Genomic DNA, 16,878 nt, shown 5'->3' with positions numbered 1-16,878 from the left:
TTGTTCGGGAATGCACATAGAAAAGCATCTAAACAGGGTAATGTGGATACAAGGATGCACTGAAAAAATTAGGGAGTGTTTATTTGCATAACAGAGATGTTTAGCTGCAGAGGCTGTGTATAGATGAACAAATATGCCTTTACAGGAATGTTGACAGAAGGTTCAGTTTGTGCCAACAGGACACAGTACTGTAAAAATCAGTTTGTCTTGCAGAATTTTAATTTTTTTTTCCAATTTTAATGTTTTGCTAATAATAGCTGCTTTACAGCAAACTTAGATATGTTAGTCATATGTTAATTTGCAAACTAGACAAATGGGATAACAAAATCTCTGTTTCACATTTTAAAAGTAATCTAACACTGTGTTTGCAAATAAACCCCGATCTTACGTGCAGACAATGAAAATGACATATGTTATAATATTCACCTACTAAAAATGAATGAACTTGCCCACAAGACAAAATCAACTTAAAAAAAATACGAAGGGACAAAAGGCTCCATTCTTACAGCAGGCCTAACTTCAGAAAACATGATAAATGGGTCGAAAAAAAAGCACGATTATATATCAGTCTGAGCAAGAGAGAAATTGAGAACTCCGATTGTCAGCTCTTCCACAGTGACATGTGACGATACATACAATATATAGCCCGAATTAACATTATGAACTTGCCTTTGACGTGCTGACGTACTGCGGGTAAGCGTGTTACATCACTTCCGGTGTATCTTGTCTGTGTCTCTGGTAGTGTCTCTGAGCTGCTCCTACGAGCGATCCTCAGCTAATCTTCTAACTTGTTCCTTACTTCGGCTGCTCTTATCTATCTGTGACTGAAAATTCACATAAGTTTTACTTAATCACTCACAGCTGTCTCCTCCTCTCAGCGGTTTTTCCTGTGTATTCACAGCCGCTCTCTCACTGTTAGCCGGTTAGCTTCGTTAGCATTAGCTCTGGTTAGCGATGGCTTCTCCCTGCTCCTCTCCCTCTTCTGCTCTCTCCTGCTCAGTGTGTCAGATGTTTAGTTACTCCTCTGCCTCCTTCAGTGTTAGTGGTACCTGTAACAAGTGTAGTTTATTTGCTGCGCTGGAGGCGAGGCTTAGCGATCTGGAAGCGCGGCTCCGCACCGTGGATAATCCCTCTTTAGCTGCGACTGTTAGTAAGCCCCCTGTAGCCGGTGCGGACCGACATAGCGTAGCCTCTGCTAGCCGTCCCCCGGCAGCCCCCGTGCAGCCGGGAGGCTGGGTGACTGTCCGAGCGAAGCATAGTAAGCCGAAGCCCGCGGTACACCACCCACCCCCCCTTCACGTTTCAAATAAGTATGCCCCTCTCAGCCACACACCGACCGAGGACACAACCCTGGTCATTGGTAGCTCTATTTTGCGAAACGTGAAGTTAGTGACACCAGCGGCCATAGTCAAATGTATCCCTGGGGCCAGAGCGGGCGACGTCGAGTCAAATTTGAAGCTGCTGGCTAAGGCTAAACGTAAATACAGTAAGATTGTTATTCACGTTGGCGGCAATGACACCCGGTTACGTCAATCGGAGGTCACTAAAATTAACATAGAGTCGGTGTGTGAGTACGCCAAGACGATGTCGGACACCGTAATCTTCTCTGGACCCCTCCCCAATGTGACCAGTGATGACATGTTTAGCCGCATGTCAGCACTCAACCGCTGGTTGTCGTGGTGGTGTCCAGCAAATGATGTGGGCTTCGTTAATATTTGGTGCTCCTTTTGGGGTAAACCTGGTCTTATCCGAAGGGACGGCATCCATCCCACTTTGGATGGAGCCGCTCTCCTCTCTAAGAATCTGGCTGATTTTATTAGAGGCCCAAAGCCATGACAAACCAGAGTTGGGACCAGGTTTCGGAGTCGCAGTCTTACACGCTTCTCTGAGCTTCCTCTAGCACAGTCACACACCCATAATGCAAATGTTATAAAAACAGCGTCTGTCCCCCGACCACTTCATTTGTTTAATACTAAAATAAACAAAAGGGGAGTTGTACATGAAAATCTCATAAAAATTAACTCATCTCCTGTCATACAGCATCATAACAGGAGAATTAAATGCGGACTCTTGAACGTTAGATCCTTATCAACCAAGGCTCATTTAGTCACTGATTTAATATTGGATAACCATATTGATTTATTATGCCTCACTGAGACCTGGCTTTGTCCTGAAGAGTACGTTAGCCTGAATGAATCCACTCCTCCTGGTCATATAAATAGTCACGTTGCGCGGGACACTGGCCGAGGAGGGGGAGTTTTGATTCAAGCTTAGCAATTCACACTAAGGCCAAGCTAAACTATAATTCATTTGAAAGCCTTTTTCTTAGTCTTTCTCACCCATCCTGGAAAACTTTACAGCCAATTCTATTTGTCATAGTGTACCGCACCCCCGGCCCATACTCTGAATTTCTATCTGAGTTCTCTGAGCTTATATCAAGTTTAGTGCTCAAATCAGACAAAATTATTATCGTAGGGGATTTTAACATCCACATGGATGTTAATAGTGACAGCCTTAGTTCTGCTTTCTCCACACTTTTGGATTCAATAGGCTTCAGTCAGTGTGTACATAAACCCACCCACCGCTACAATCACACACTTGATCTTGTTCTTGCATACGGCATTGATATTGCAGATTTATTAGTCTTTCCTGAGATTCCTGCTCTGTCAGACCATTATTTGATAACTTTTAATTTTTTATTACTTGACTACAAGCCTCTCAGTAAGAGCTACTCTTCTAGATGTCTATCTGATTCAGCAGTGGCTAAATTTAAGAAACTAATTCCCTCTGCTTTGACATCATTACCATGTCCTACAACTCCTGAGCACACTACTACTAACTTAAGTCATTCCCAAATTGACTGTCTCATCGATAATGCTACTGGCTCACTGCGATTAGCTCTCGACACTGTTGCACCATTCAAGAAGAAAATAATGAAACAAAAAAAATTAGCCCCATGGTTTAACCTCCAGATTCGCAAATTGAAACAAACATCGCGAAAATTTGAAAGACACTGGCGTTCGACCAAACTGGAAGAGTGCCGTTTAGTCTGGCTGGACAGTCTTAAAGTCTATAAGAAGGCCCTCCGCCATGCCAGGGCAAACTATTATTGATCACTAATTGAGGAAAACAAAAACAATCCCAGGTTTCTTTTCAACACTGTAGCCAGGTTGACTCAGAGTCACAGCTCTATAGAGCCCTGTATTCCTTCAGCCCTAAGCAGTGACAACTTTATGAATTTCTTTAATAATAAAATCATAACTATTCGAGATAAAATCCATCACCTCTTACCCTCAACTGACCTGACCCCGAACTCAGATAGCCTGATTATGGCAGCAAGGCCTGAAATTTATCTAGACCATTTCTCCCCCATTGACCTTCATCAACTCTATACTTTGGTTCTGCATCTAAGCCATCAACATGCCTGCTAGACCCCATCCCAACTAAGCTCCTTAAGGAAGTTTTACCTTTATTAGACAACTTTTTATTAGATATAATCAACGCGTCTTTATTGACAGGTTATGTACCCCAGTCTTTTAAAGTAGCTGTCATTAAACCTCTTCTAAAGAAGCCCACTCTCGATCCTGAGATTTTAGCTAACTATAGACCGATATCTAATCTCCCCTACATTTCTAAAATCCTTGAGAGAGTGGTTGCTCATCAGCTCTGTGACTTTCTCCGAGACAACAGTTTATTCGAGGACTTTCAGTCAGGCTCCAGAGTTCATCATAGCACAGAGACGGCACTAGTAAAAATTAATAACGACTTATTTATCGCTTCTGACACAGGTCTGATCTCTGTTTTAATCCTATTAGATCTCAGTGCTGCATTTGACACCATTGACCATCAAATCTTACTGCACAGACTTGAAACCTCAATTGGCCTTAAAGGAACGTCACTAGCCTGGTATAAGTCATACTTATCAGATCGTTCCCAATTTGTTCACATCAATGATCAACCCTCCGTACATACAAAGGTCTGCTTTGGAGTGCCACAAGGTTCGGTGCTTGGACCAATCCTTTTCACTTTATATATGCTTCCTCTAGGCAACATAATCAGAAAACATTCCTTAAATTTCCATTGTTATGCTGATGATACGCAATTATATCTATCTATGAAACCAGATGAAACTGATCAGCTATCTAGACTTCAAACATGTCTTAAGGATGTAAAAGCCTGGATGAGCCGTAATTTCCTGATGTTGAATTCAGACAAAACTGAAGTTATTGTTCTTGGCCCAAAACACCTCAGAAGCTCCTTTTCCAACAATTTAATTTCTCTAGATGGCATTACCTTGGCCTCTAGCACAACTGTAAGGAACCTTACAGTTTTAGTTTTATTTGACCAGGATTTATCCTTTGCCTCCCATATAAAACAAACTTCAAGGATGGCTTTCTTTCACTTGCGTAACATCGCAAAAATTAGACATATCCTCTCCCAAACAGATGCTGAAAAATCAGTACATGCATTTGTCACCTCTAGGCTGGATTACTGTAATTCCCTATTATTTGGTTGCCCAAACAAATCTCTTAGGTCTCTCCAACTGGTGCAGAACGCTGCTGCTCGTGTTTTAACGGGAAGCAAGAAAAGGGATCATATTTCTCCTGTTTTAGCTTCTCTGCACTGGCTCCCTGTGAAATCCAGGATTGAATTTAAAATCCTCCTCCTTACTTACAAAGCTCTAAATGGTCAGGCTCCATCCTATCTGTCACAGCTCATAGTTCCTTACCAACCCTCAAGATCACTGCGCTCTGAAAACGCAGGGTTACTTGTGGTTCCCAAAATTTCCAAAAGTAGGTTAGGAACCAGAGCCTTCAGCTACCACGCTCCTCTCCTATGGAACCATCTCCCATTTTCGGTCAGGGAGGCAGACACTGTTTCAACTTTTAAGGGTAGACTTAAGACCTTCCTCTTTGATAAAGCTTATAATTAGGGCTGGCTCAGGCTGCCTGGACCAGCCCATAGTTAGGCTGACATAGGTTTAACCTGCCGGGGGACTTCCTCTGATATGCTGAGCTCCTTTCCTTCTCTCAATGCTGCCATCAGAAATCATGCATGTCTGTTTACTGCATTGCCATGTGCAAGCTTAGCTTAGCTCTGTGATAGCCATGTGGTACTCTCACTACCTGGGGCTCGCGATTACAGAGCCTGGGTCTGTTGAACTGCACTACGCTAATCCTGTTGCCTCTCGGGAGCGTTCCTGCTCCCTTGTTTCCTAGTTTCCCTGGATCCTGGCCGTAACCTTGACTGTGCCTGACCGTGGTGATAGCTGTGCTGATGCCGCGACCCTGCCTTTGGTTGTGCTCGTGCTGTGGCTGTACTGATTCTGTGCCCCCCGCTCGGCCTGATCGTGGTCTGGTCCTGGTTGCGCCGATGCTGTGATCTTGCCTTTGGACAACTCCCTTTCACATATGCATGAGACTGTTATCATCTCTATCAGCATCATCATAGAGAGCAATTACTAATTTCACACCTACCATTATTGTAATATGACATGCATCAGTTTCTATTATTCTGTGCCCCCCCCCTCCTCTCTCCCCCTCCCCCTCTCTTTCTCTTTCCTTTTTTGCCATGATTGTATTTCACTTGCTATTTACGACATCTATTGCTCGTCTGTCCGTCCTGGAAGAGGGATCCCTCACTATCCTCTACCGCTCTTCCTGAGGTTTCTTCCCCCCCCCCGTTACAGGGGTTCTTTTTGGGGAGTTTTTCCTTGGGTGATGTGAGGGTCTAAGGGCAGAGGGATGTCATACACTGTAAAGCCCTCTGAGGCAAACCATGTTTTGTGATAATGGGCTATATAAATAAAACTGACTTGACTTGACTTGACTTTAGCTAACGTTCATTTCGTATTGCCTGGCAAAAAAAAAACCTGAGTTAAACAATAAAAGTTGAGTCTATTTTTATCAATAGTATACAGTTTACGCACATATACATCTAAATTTAGTACTTAAAAAACAGCTCGCTTACATTCGGCGAGTTTGTCTTTACGTTTGACACCGCAGTTGGAAAAAAAACACTGTCAAATGGAAAATCCCCACTGAAATCACTGCTGCTCCAGTCGTCTGTCACTCAAATGACAAGATAAACTCATCTCTTTAAAAAAAAGTGGGGGAAACAGCGCCACCACAATTCCACTTTTGGCCAAAAATATATTGCATCTGTAATAATAATCACTGCCATAGACAATGAATGGGAAAAGTTAGTAAAGTTAGTGATCACTATATCCGGCTCCTGCACGAAAGGTCCCCGGTTTCGAAACCAGGCGGAAACATATGAACTCGTTGTTCAAACTGTACAACGTGACCATAGGTCGCTTTCAGCACTTATCAACCAAGCATGAACGACTAATATCTGATTGTGGCTTCACACAGCACGTGTTTCCGTAGTGTAGTGGTTATCACGTTCGCCTCACACGCGAAAGGTCCCCGATTCGAAACCGGACGGAAACAAGGAGACATATTCGTGATCATATCTCAAACATCACACGTTTCCTGACGCTGCATGACTAGCTGCTGTTACTGGCGATGATCAAAAGATCTGCAACTTCCACCATGTCCAACACTGATGAGGCAGTACATGGATTTGCCAAATGTGCATGAGGCTCAGCAGACTGCACAACACTATAATGAGGCACACAGAAAACCCCAGGCCTATGGAGCAATCAGCTCCTCCAGAAAAGCTGCTCTTCACGTCTCTGCCAGATCATTCTGCCTCGTTCCGTAGTGTTTTCTCTCTGTTCCTTTCCTCTGCTAACCTTCCCGTGTATCCAGTCTTTCTGCTGCTTGTTTGGGGCAAGCGACAACCATCTGCTTGATTCTGCCCGAGGTATAGCATTGGTGGTTCAGTGGTAGAATTCTCGCCTGCCACGTGGGAGGCCTGGGTTGGATTCCCGGCCAATGCAAAATTCCTTGCTCCAATGAATATGTCTGTCAATGGGAATGACTAATACAGCGCTCTTGCTCGTTGCCACTTTTCCAGCCAATTCAGCAATGTTGTTTAGCCATCTGACATGGATGAGTTGAGGTGTTGCAGCATGTTTGAAAAGGAAACTAATCTCCCCGTCGGGGAATTGAACCCCGGTCTCCCGCGTGACAGGCGGGGATACTGACCACTATACTAACGAGGAGATGTTTGTAAGAAATAGCCCTCTACGCAATCACGGTGGGTTCCATTCCCAGTTAGTGTACCTTGACTGAAACTGCAGTGTCAGGTTTGTTATGTAGCAACTAATTGCTTTCAAAAAATCAGTAGGGGAAAACAGCCCAAATTTCCATGCAGTTCCCGTGTCTGAGCTGGGCAAGCTGACATCCTCAAGCACTTTTCCTGTCTGCTGGTACAGGTACTCAACCCCGATGAGCTCCCCTGTCACACTGCAGAGGCAGAAAGTAAGACTCAGTAAATACTCCTTTGCTCACAGTTACCATGTTGAAATAAAGTAGTGCACATCACATGTACTCAGCAGGCTTGGTGAAGTCCTTAACCATCTGAAGGCCAAGCACCCTTTGGCTCTTCTGGTTAAGGTGCTTGAGGTGGCCACTGTAGGAGTGCAGAGGTGCCATGCCTTCCTCAGCTGCGTCCGGTGGTGCAGCTGCCGCTGCTGCGCGGTCCTCATTCCACCTCACCAGTCCTTCAACCAGGAACGCCTGGAAGTGTTTAGCACTAGCTCGTGTTCCTGAAAAGGCAGGTTTTGGATCAAATATTAATTCATGTCTGCCTGAAATGCGAATACAGAATTGATTTGCTGACGAGCTGAGAGACACATGAAAGTACCTGGGCTGAACCGGTTGAGGTGGAGGTGGAAGGACTCCAGCGACGTGGAGCCCCTCGCACAGCAATAAACCGGCAGGCTAACTCCGTCCTTCGTCAGTCTGCCAGTCTGCGTGTAAAGCTGCACCCCCGGTGGGTCCTGGATGCAGCTGAGGTGGCGCCTCTGCGTACTCCAGATGTCCTGGATGCGGAGAGCGTTCAGCAACGGGACGTCCAGGTTGCTGAGTCCTGTTGGTCCGCTAAAGGTGTCAAGAAGATCCTTGATGAGGAGTGCGGTTTCCACGGCCCCACGTGTCCTGCGCCAACAGTGGAGCCTCCACACCTCCTTGGAGATCCTCTTCATCACCTCAGCATCAGTCAGGCCAACCATCCCGTGCTTCCCCTCCAGCTCGGACCGCTTAGCCTCGGTGAGACGGCGGGCATCTTCGGCGTCGACCTCAAAGATGCAATGAGACAGCTGCCTCATGAAGGTTGGGTACAGGTCGTGGCACTCTGTGGTCACACCTGATGCGACACTTCGCATCAGGTGCCAGATGTCGAGGCGCACCACGAGCTGTCCCCACTCCTGTGATAGAAGAACGTAGTGCGGTTTAATTTTCATAAACTGTTTGATTATTTCATTTAGGTTTTTGAATGTTGTGAACACAGTGTGATTAGTGTCATTTTAATCCTATTGTTATTATCAATATCAATATAAACGTTCTCAGTTTCAGACCGAAAACAAGCAGCTGTCTTCAACACGCCGTCTCTGTTGCAGCAGTCGCGGTCCACGTAGTTGAGCTGGGGGGGTTGTACCCCGGCGAGTCGGTACCGCCTCATCAATCCGCCCGCCATCATGGACAGGCCCTCAGAGCTCTCAGCGCAGGTGAGGACGCTCATGAGGACCTGCCCGTGCTCATTGCCGATGTTGGTGGCCCAGGCGGCCGTGTCCGAAGCGGTACCTGCGAGCTTCTTCGTTACCTGGACAGAGGGAAGGAGATTTTAAATAAACACACAGCTGTGGTGTAAAAGCAGCTGTGAGAAAAGTGTGAGAAGCTTTACTCGCCTTCTTGGTGGAATCCATCTTCAAGATGGATCCAAAGGTTGAAGTGATCCTGGCCTTGTACTCATCCAGCTGCGTCAGGATGTCGTAGCTGTACACCGTCAGCAGCCAGATGGGTGATGGCAGAGGGGGCATCTCCGGTGGTGTTGGAAATTACCCCCTCACAGAGGACAAGGCTAGGAACTGCTCGCACACGCCGAGGTACTGGATCGCTCTCCGCATCCAGGCGTCTGAATGTTGCTCCCCCAGGGTGTTGTACAGCCGATTAGCACTGTTGGCCAGGGTGCGAGACTTCAGCTGTCCAACAACCCCGTGGTCACAGGACAGCCTGCAGAAACACAAACATTATGTCGAGCTTTGTCACCACATAAATACATCAAACAGGTCACTCAATACAAACACACACCTCTCTCTCTAAATGTATACATATATATATATATATATATATATATATATATATATATATATATATATATATATATATATATATATATTGTGTGTGTGTGTGTGTGTGTTTGTTTAACATGTTTTTTAAATTGATTATACAGCTGGGAACTGGCAGCTGTAGGTGGGGGGAAGCTGCCTCATGATGCCCTGTGACCACCCGCCGACCTTCTTCTTACATCGACGGCACAGGTATTCAGTGGCCATGAGATACCAGCCGTCGATGTCTAGGACCCTCCAGATGGTCCTGTACAGCCCAGCCTTTGTCATGGACCCTTTGCACAAAGGCTGGGGGCATGTCAGCTGTAGATGCCAGATGCGGTGTGGCATCCATAGGAACAGCCGACATGCAAAGAAGGGGTGGGGGGACACGGGAGGCTGGTTGTAGACCGGCCGGGGTTGGGTGGGGTACCACCAGACGTTCAGCTCACTGATGAGCAGAGGCCTCCCCTAGCTGTCCCTGGAAAACAGCACCCGACAGATCCACTGCTGCTGCTCCACAGTGAGAGCTGCCCGCCAGGACTCTGGCAACAGCTGAAAAACAGAGGAACACAGAACACAGAATGTTATGATGTAACTAGAATGTTAGAGTTCTAGAATGTTGTTACTGTAGAATGTTACAGTTCTAGAATGTTGATGTAACTGAAGAATGTTACAGTTCTACAATGTTATGATGTAACTATAGAATGTTAATGTTCTAGAATGTTGCTGTTATTGTTGAATGTTATAGTTGTAGAATGTTGCTGTAACTGTAGAATGTTAAAGTAATAAAATGTTATGATGTAAGGGTAGGATGTTACAGTTCTACATTGTTATGATGTAACTAGAATGTTACAGTTGTAGAATGTTATGATGTAACTAGAATGTTACAGTTGTAGAATGTTGTTTTTACTTTAGAATGTTACAGTTCTAGAATGTTGCTGTTACTGTAGAATGTTACAGTTCTACAATGTTATGATGTAACTATAGAATGTTAATGTTCTAGAATGTTGCTGTTATTGTTGAATGTTATAGTTGTAGAATGTTGCTGTGACTGTAGAATGTTACAGTTGGAGAATGTTATGATGTAACTAAAATGTTACAGTTGTAGAATGTTGCTGTTACTGTAGAATGTTACAGTTCTAGAATGTTATGGTGTAACCAGAATGTTACAGTTGTAGAATGTTGTTGTTACTGTAGAATGTTACAGTTCTAGAAAGTTGCTGTAGAATGTTACAGTTCTACAATGTTATGAAGTAACTGTAGAATGTTAATGTTCTAGAATGTTGCTGTTACTAATCAATGTTACAGTTCTAGGATGTTGCTGTAACTGTAGAATGTTAAAGTAAGAAAATTTTATCATGTAATTGTAGAATGTTACAGTTTTAGAATGTTGATATAACTGTAGAATGTGACAGTTCTACAATTTTTTTGATGTAACTGTAGAATGTTACAGTTCTACAATGTTATGATGTAACTGTAGAATGTTAATATTCTAGAATGTTGCTGTTTTTGTTCAATGTAACAGTTCTAGAATGTTGCTGTAACTGTAGAATGTTAAAGTAATAAAATGTTATGATGTAAGTGTAGAATGTTACAGTTCTAGAATGTTATGATGTATCTGTAGAATATTACAATTCTAGAATGTCTAGAAGGCTACAAAACTAAACAAACATATACTTCATTCACATTTACAACCACAGGGGACGCCAGTTATTCCTCTGGTCTTTGGTAAGTGCTCCTGTGTAGCCCGTATGCAATAAGGACAACTGCATTGGCTGGAAATCAAACCCAGGCCTCCCACATAGCAGGTGAGAATTCTCCCACTGAACCACCAATGCTCATTGACTCCAATACCACTTTGGTGATGGCACGTGCATACACCTGGAAGTTTGACTCACTGCCTTCTGCACCAGACAGGCACAAAATGCAGCTAAATTTAAGATAGGAGCAAGCCTTTTCTTACCCAAGAAAAACAGGGGGAAAGAGTCACAAGTGTTGCTTCTGGTGTGGTGTATGACATGTCACCAACGCCAGCATCTTCTAATGCTCCTCTCTGGGGTATTAACTGCAAGAAGACAAAGAAGTTGTGCAACCATTGAGTCCATACAGCAGTAAAGACACAGTGCATTGGCCGGGAATCGGACCCGGGTCTCCCGCGTGGCAGGCGAGAATTCTACCACTGAACCACCAATGCTCACATGGCAGTGACAGCCACAGCCACCACTGCTTCTTTGACGCAATCTTGTCTTCATATTCTTCCTAGGCCAAATAAGGCGGGACACGACCGATCCATTTTGTGCCCATCAAGACTGCAACGGTGTGCCAAACGTCTTCTTTCATGGGGACCTGCACAGAGCCTGAGGGAGAGAAAGCCTAGGTAAACAAAGCTAGTTGATCGCCACCGTCGTGGTGCCAAGTTATTATGATCATATGACTACTGTAACTCACATTCATATGGTCACAAAAAATATACAAATAGTTATGAAAAGTAATAATAATTTGGCAACTTAAATAACAGAATTATAAAGTAGAACTATTTAAAATCCAGAGCCAAACAAAGGAACTTATTTAATGAATAAAACAATTCTGATGAATATTAGGATTACTGTCATTTATTCAAAAAAATTTAGTTCAGATAATTCTTACGGGTGGCAGGGAGCACCAACGAGACAGAAGAGGCAGGAAAACATCAAGAGTGAACCCATGCTTGTTTATACATGAAGACAGAAATGAATGGTTGTCACCAGTGCTCATGTGACAGTGCTGAAAGTTGTCCCTAATCCGTCTACGTCTGTTGAAGATTAAAGAGGAGTTCCACATCCTCGGGAATGAAGCTCCTCCCAAGGTTTAACACAGAATAATCTCTATTGCTCCTCTGTAGAAGTTAACCAGGATCTTGCTCCAGAATGTAGCCTTGCCAAGTTTCTGTAGGATGTAGAGCCTATTCTGTCCTTTTCTTTTAGCCTGGATGGTGATGTGTGATGACCAACATATGCTCTCAGTGACTGTGATATTAAGGAACGTACAGCTGTTCACCTGCTGCACCTCAGCTCAACTGATGCAGACAGGGTCTGTGTTTTTGCCTCCTTCTTTCTACAATCAACAGTCGCCTCAGTGGTTCAGCTGATGTTGAGCAGGAGGTACTTCTCTGTGCACCACTCTGCCAGATTTATTCCCTCCCAGGTAAGGGTTATATGTGTTTGCAAGGCTCAGCCTGACCATGATTTTTTTAATTTTCCCCGTACAAGGACAAGGCCCGTCAATGGCTGACTGGCACCAACGGTGCAAGACACAGCCAAACCTAGGTCGACAAATGCTCACCAACGGTCCGACATTGAGCGTCGGACGACCGTGGGCTCAGTGTGTCGGGGCCCAAAGTGTGTCTTACCTGTCGAAATGAGCAGCCTAGACACGGGAACTGCAAGGAAATTTGGGCTGTTTTCTCCTACTGATTTTTTGAAAGCAGTTATGTGCTACATAACAAACCTGACACTGCAATTTCAGTCTTGCCAAAAGGTGTTGCACTGACCGGGAATCGAACCCGCGTCTACTCGTTATCTCTTCGTTAGTATCGTGGTGAGTATCCCCGCCTGTCATGCGGGAGACCGGGGTTCAATTCCCTGACTGGGAATGAGGGTAGATTCCTATTCGAATCCACTGCATCACCTCACCTCGTCTGTGTCAGAATGAGCAGGGACAACAACAGTAACACTGTAACAGTCATTTCCTGATTGCCCACTGACAGATGTGTCGGAGCTCACATAAAAGGCCCTATGGTACAGTGTCAATGAAGCAACTGACAACTGCATTGGCTGGGAATCGAATGCAAGGCCTCCTGCAGGGCAGGTGAGGATTCTGCCAGTGAACCACCAATGCTCACATGGTTGTATTACCCACAGCCACCACTGGTTTTTTGATGCAATCTTTTCTTCACATCGATCCATTTTGTGCCCATCAAGAGTGCAACGGCATGTCAAACGTCTTCTTTCATGGGGACCTGCACAGAGCCTGAGGGAGAGAAAGCCTGGGTAAACAAAGCTAGTTGATCGCCACTGTCGTGGTACCCATGTTGAGTTGCAGTCTTTGTGGAGCCAGCTAGGGCAAACAAAGTCCTGCGCTGTCTAACTTACAAAGAAGTACTAAGTGGTTCAAAACCTGCCAATTGCAAATGACTTTGAGGTGCTTTCTGATGGTGTTCAACATTTCTGCTGTTTGCTCACATTGTCAACTCAAAGAGGAAATGAAACATTTGAAATGTTCAGCTGAAGAAACTGCTTTAATCTGAATCTCATGTCATCAAAGTGTTATTGTGCTCAGAGCTCCTCAGAGCTCCAAAATCCAGGTCCCAGGTGTGCTGCTGATCAGGAGCTATTGGCTGCAGCTGTGATGTTCTCCCTCAGCTGCTGCCAATCAGCCTGCTGGGAGGCTCTATAGGGAGGTGGGCTTCTCCTGCTCACTTGCTCGTGTGTTTCCAGAGAGTCGACACCTTCAGTTGGCTTTCTGTGCTTTTGCTTTTTGACTGGTGATGTGAGTTGAGTGTGTGTTGGAAGTGAGCTTCTTCTTTTGGCCGTTCATTTAGTTTCCCCTCTATTCACTGACTCCCACTTTACTTTGGTTTGGGGAGCAAATCTTTGCTTTGTCTATCAGTCAGAGAGAATCAGTGGAGGCTGCTGGGAGCTTTATTTATATGTGATGAGGTTCTATCTGCAGCCTCTTGTGCAGCTCACGACGTTCTTGTAGAACTCTGCAGAATCCTGCACAGACTCTGAGGAGGGAAACTCAGTCTCATTTCAGGATAGTTGAAATGAGGTGAATATCTAAATTTTCAAAAAGTTTTCAAAAAAATCTAAAGCGCATGCTTCCAATTCAAGTGCCAATAAATATATTCCAAATTATGACCCATATTTATATTCCCTAAGGTAACAATACAAAGGTTACAGATGTAACAATGTTACAAGTATGGAGTCTGAGTGGCAGGGGTGACCCTGCATTACCTGCTCTGACCACATGATGGCAATGGTGAGCTATATGGGCCTGCAGTGTTGTGTGCAGGCAGGCTGCAGTGTGAGAGTGCCTAAACAAAAGAAGAGCCATTAAGCAGAACAAAGAGCTGGTCTGTGGGGGTCAAGTTGGTACACCAGGGTCATTTGGGGAGGACTCTGCCAGGCCATGGAGGGGTAAAACAAATAAATAAACCCTGCATAGCTTGGGACAAATGAGCCTACCAACTTGACCCCCACAGACCAGCACTTTGTTCTGGCCCTCTCATACAGTAGTAGCCTTTGTGTAGGAGGTGAGACTCAGCCAGGGGGATATTGTTCCACACACCTCCCCATAATTGTGATCACTTTGTCAGGCTTCCTTGCCTTCAGTGACCTGTATCTTACACAGAATGAGCCTACCCACTTGAAAGCCCCCCTCCCCCCACAGCAAGCCAGGGTCCAGGCTTACTACTACTGCAACTACTGCTGCTCTGTGGGCAGCTGCCATGTCCCATCCCCCGATGAGCCACGTTCCTGTAATGACCCTGCTTTTGTTCTGGCCCTCACTCTTACCTGTGCTGACATTCCCCAAATGATACACAGGAGACAAATAATTGCATTAGCAACACCACACTTTAGTAAGACAGACATATTTAAAAAGTACAGTCACAATATATGTTGCCATTGTGCAGTGTACATAGGCCATATATACAATATGTACAGGTGGTGCAGTATTCATGCAGAGCACTGTAGACAGAATATATTATATATAAAAACAGGCAGTGTATTAGCAGTAACATTGTTAAAATAGATCAATATGGATATCCATTATGAACAGCACAGACAGATGATTTAAGTATGTGACCTGTACATATGTGTATTAACAGTAACATGAGAGCAGTAAAAGTGTATGACAGCAAGAGCAGCAGAATGTGGCTTTGTATAATTGTAATTACAGTATTTACATTGTATACTTAGAGAATGCAGGCAGGTGAAGAGCAGGCCACTTTGCATAATAAACCAGGACCTGGTTTAATGTCTTTGCGTGTCGAGATGGAGCCTTCAGGGCTGGCTAAGAGTATTCGATTACAGTTCAGCGGGTCTGGGACATGTAACAGAATGACTGAAGGCTGATGTCTGGCAGATTATGGGAGCCCTCCTCCCTCTCCTCCAAAAGATTTCTTGGTGACTCCACCGGGAAGCAACACTTCTTGATGTGCTGAAATCGTCCTGGTTGCAAGGAAAAGAGTCACATGTCGTTCCTCTACATCCATTTCAAACGTGAAATGTTTGGGCATGACGTTGGCCTTCTTTTTTGAGCGCTTGATAAACCGGCCTGGAGTCTGCTGTCCAGGGTGGCAATCACAGCTGCTCACTTCTTGGCCCTCACTGGCTGTGACAACACGTCCATGATCATCACAGACCACCTCACCAGTACAAAATGTGCGCTTTGTGAAAACTCTTGTGCCCTTCCCTTCAGAGTGTTGAATGCAAAGTCCTTTCCACTTCTGTTTCTTCACAAGTCTCTGAATCTGTGGGCAGTTCATGATGTTACCATCAGATCCAGAGGGTCTCCACCCGTCAAGAAGTCGTCGGCTACCGACTTTACCGACCCATGCCTATGTGGTGGCTGACGCCAAGGGAAGAGTGCTGTCAAAAAAGAAGCTGTGTTAGTCACGAAGATAATAATTTAGGACTTTGAATCATGTAATTATGTTTACGTGAAAATAATGTCAAAAGAAAATACTCACAGTGAACATATTCTTGTCGCAGTTTCAGCTGCTGCTTCTCCCAGCGCTCATACACCTTTCACCTTTCCTGCAGTGGAAATGAAGAATCTCTCTTCTCCATCCATCCCATCCTCCACATCCCTCTTGCGTTTCCTGGTGCCTCTCTGGAGCTCTGGCCGCACCAGTCTGTAGTACGCATCAAACCACTGTTGGCAGAGGACAAAAGGAAATTGAGATTACTTTCTGCTGGAACAGAAATGATGTTCTGACAGGTTCTGACAGAAAATGTGATGAACTTACACGCTCCTCCTGCTCTGACAGGGCGAATGAGGCCACTTGCTGTGCTGCTGTCTTGTGCTCCTGTACCCCAACGATGTAGTGTGATTCGCATCTTCTCCTGGAAAGCCACTCCCTGACCTGTAAAAATATGAGGATATCAAATTAATTAGTAGTGTTAATGACTAAAATATCAGGGGGAAATTTGCCAATGCAGACCAAAATAACACGGAAACACTCACGGTCATGTGCTCCACCACGCCCGGTCGTTGGAGGTGTCGCAAGATCACAACAGCTGAGAGGTAGTACACCACAAAGAGCCTTTCGTCAGCGCCCAGGGTGTCAGGACAAACCAACAGTTTATCCATAACTGCCAAGAAGTCCTTCTTGGCCTTCTCCAGAACAGCCACGCAGTCTGTTGTTGACAACTGGTGTTTGTCAATCAACATGTTGTGCCTATGACAAAAGAAACAAACAAATATTTAAAAACACATCATATTACAGCAGACAGAGAGAGGACTACCAGTTCTTCACCATTTACATGGGTACAATAACAAACCTCAGCTGGATGATCTCCTTCTTCGATTGCTTGGAAATGATTTCCTGCAAAGATCCAATGAACTCAGTGAAGTGCTGGCACTCTTTGAAAAGG

The 16,878-nt window shown here is 44.8% G+C and overlaps 1 protein-coding gene and 4 non-coding genes across 5 annotated transcripts; 3 read left to right on the top strand and 2 right to left on the bottom strand.

Annotated features, from left to right (window-relative positions):
- The first annotated feature begins 712 nt into the window (after positions 1-712).
- On the top strand, positions 713-1,836 carry LOC148187012 (uncharacterized). Its single transcript, XM_088089362.1, has one exon. It carries the CDS (start codon positions 955-957, stop codon positions 1,834-1,836), a length of 882 nt encoding a protein of 293 aa, XP_087945488.1. The 5' UTR covers positions 713-954.
- Positions 1,837-6,379: 4,543 nt separating this feature from the next.
- Positions 6,380-6,452, top strand: trnav-cac (transfer RNA valine (anticodon CAC)). Its single transcript has one exon. It is a non-coding gene; the product is annotated as a tRNA-Val (tRNA).
- Positions 6,453-6,833: 381 nt separating this feature from the next.
- On the top strand, positions 6,834-6,904 carry trnag-gcc (transfer RNA glycine (anticodon GCC)). Its single transcript has one exon. It is a non-coding gene; the product is annotated as a tRNA-Gly (tRNA).
- A 153-nt stretch (positions 6,905-7,057) lies between these two features.
- On the bottom strand, positions 7,058-7,129 carry trnad-guc (transfer RNA aspartic acid (anticodon GUC)). The gene has a single exon. It is a non-coding gene; the product is annotated as a tRNA-Asp (tRNA).
- A 4,232-nt stretch (positions 7,130-11,361) lies between these two features.
- On the bottom strand, positions 11,362-11,432 carry trnag-gcc (transfer RNA glycine (anticodon GCC)). The gene has a single exon. It is a non-coding gene; the product is annotated as a tRNA-Gly (tRNA).
- Positions 11,433-16,878: the final 5,446 nt, after the last annotated feature.

Source organism: Plectropomus leopardus, chromosome 16 (genome assembly GCF_026936395.1).
Source record: "Plectropomus leopardus strain MGB_pleo_1.0 chromosome 16, ASM2693639v1, whole genome shotgun sequence".
Lineage (NCBI taxonomy): Eukaryota > Metazoa > Chordata > Actinopteri > Perciformes > Serranidae > Plectropomus > Plectropomus leopardus.
This window is presented reverse-complemented; position numbering and strand designations above follow the sequence as displayed.

Coding starts and splice junctions, on each gene's coding strand:
- LOC148187012 (XM_088089362.1), top strand. CDS start 955: ATGGCTTCTCCCTGCTCCTCTCCCTCTTCTGCTCTCTCCTGCTCAGTG.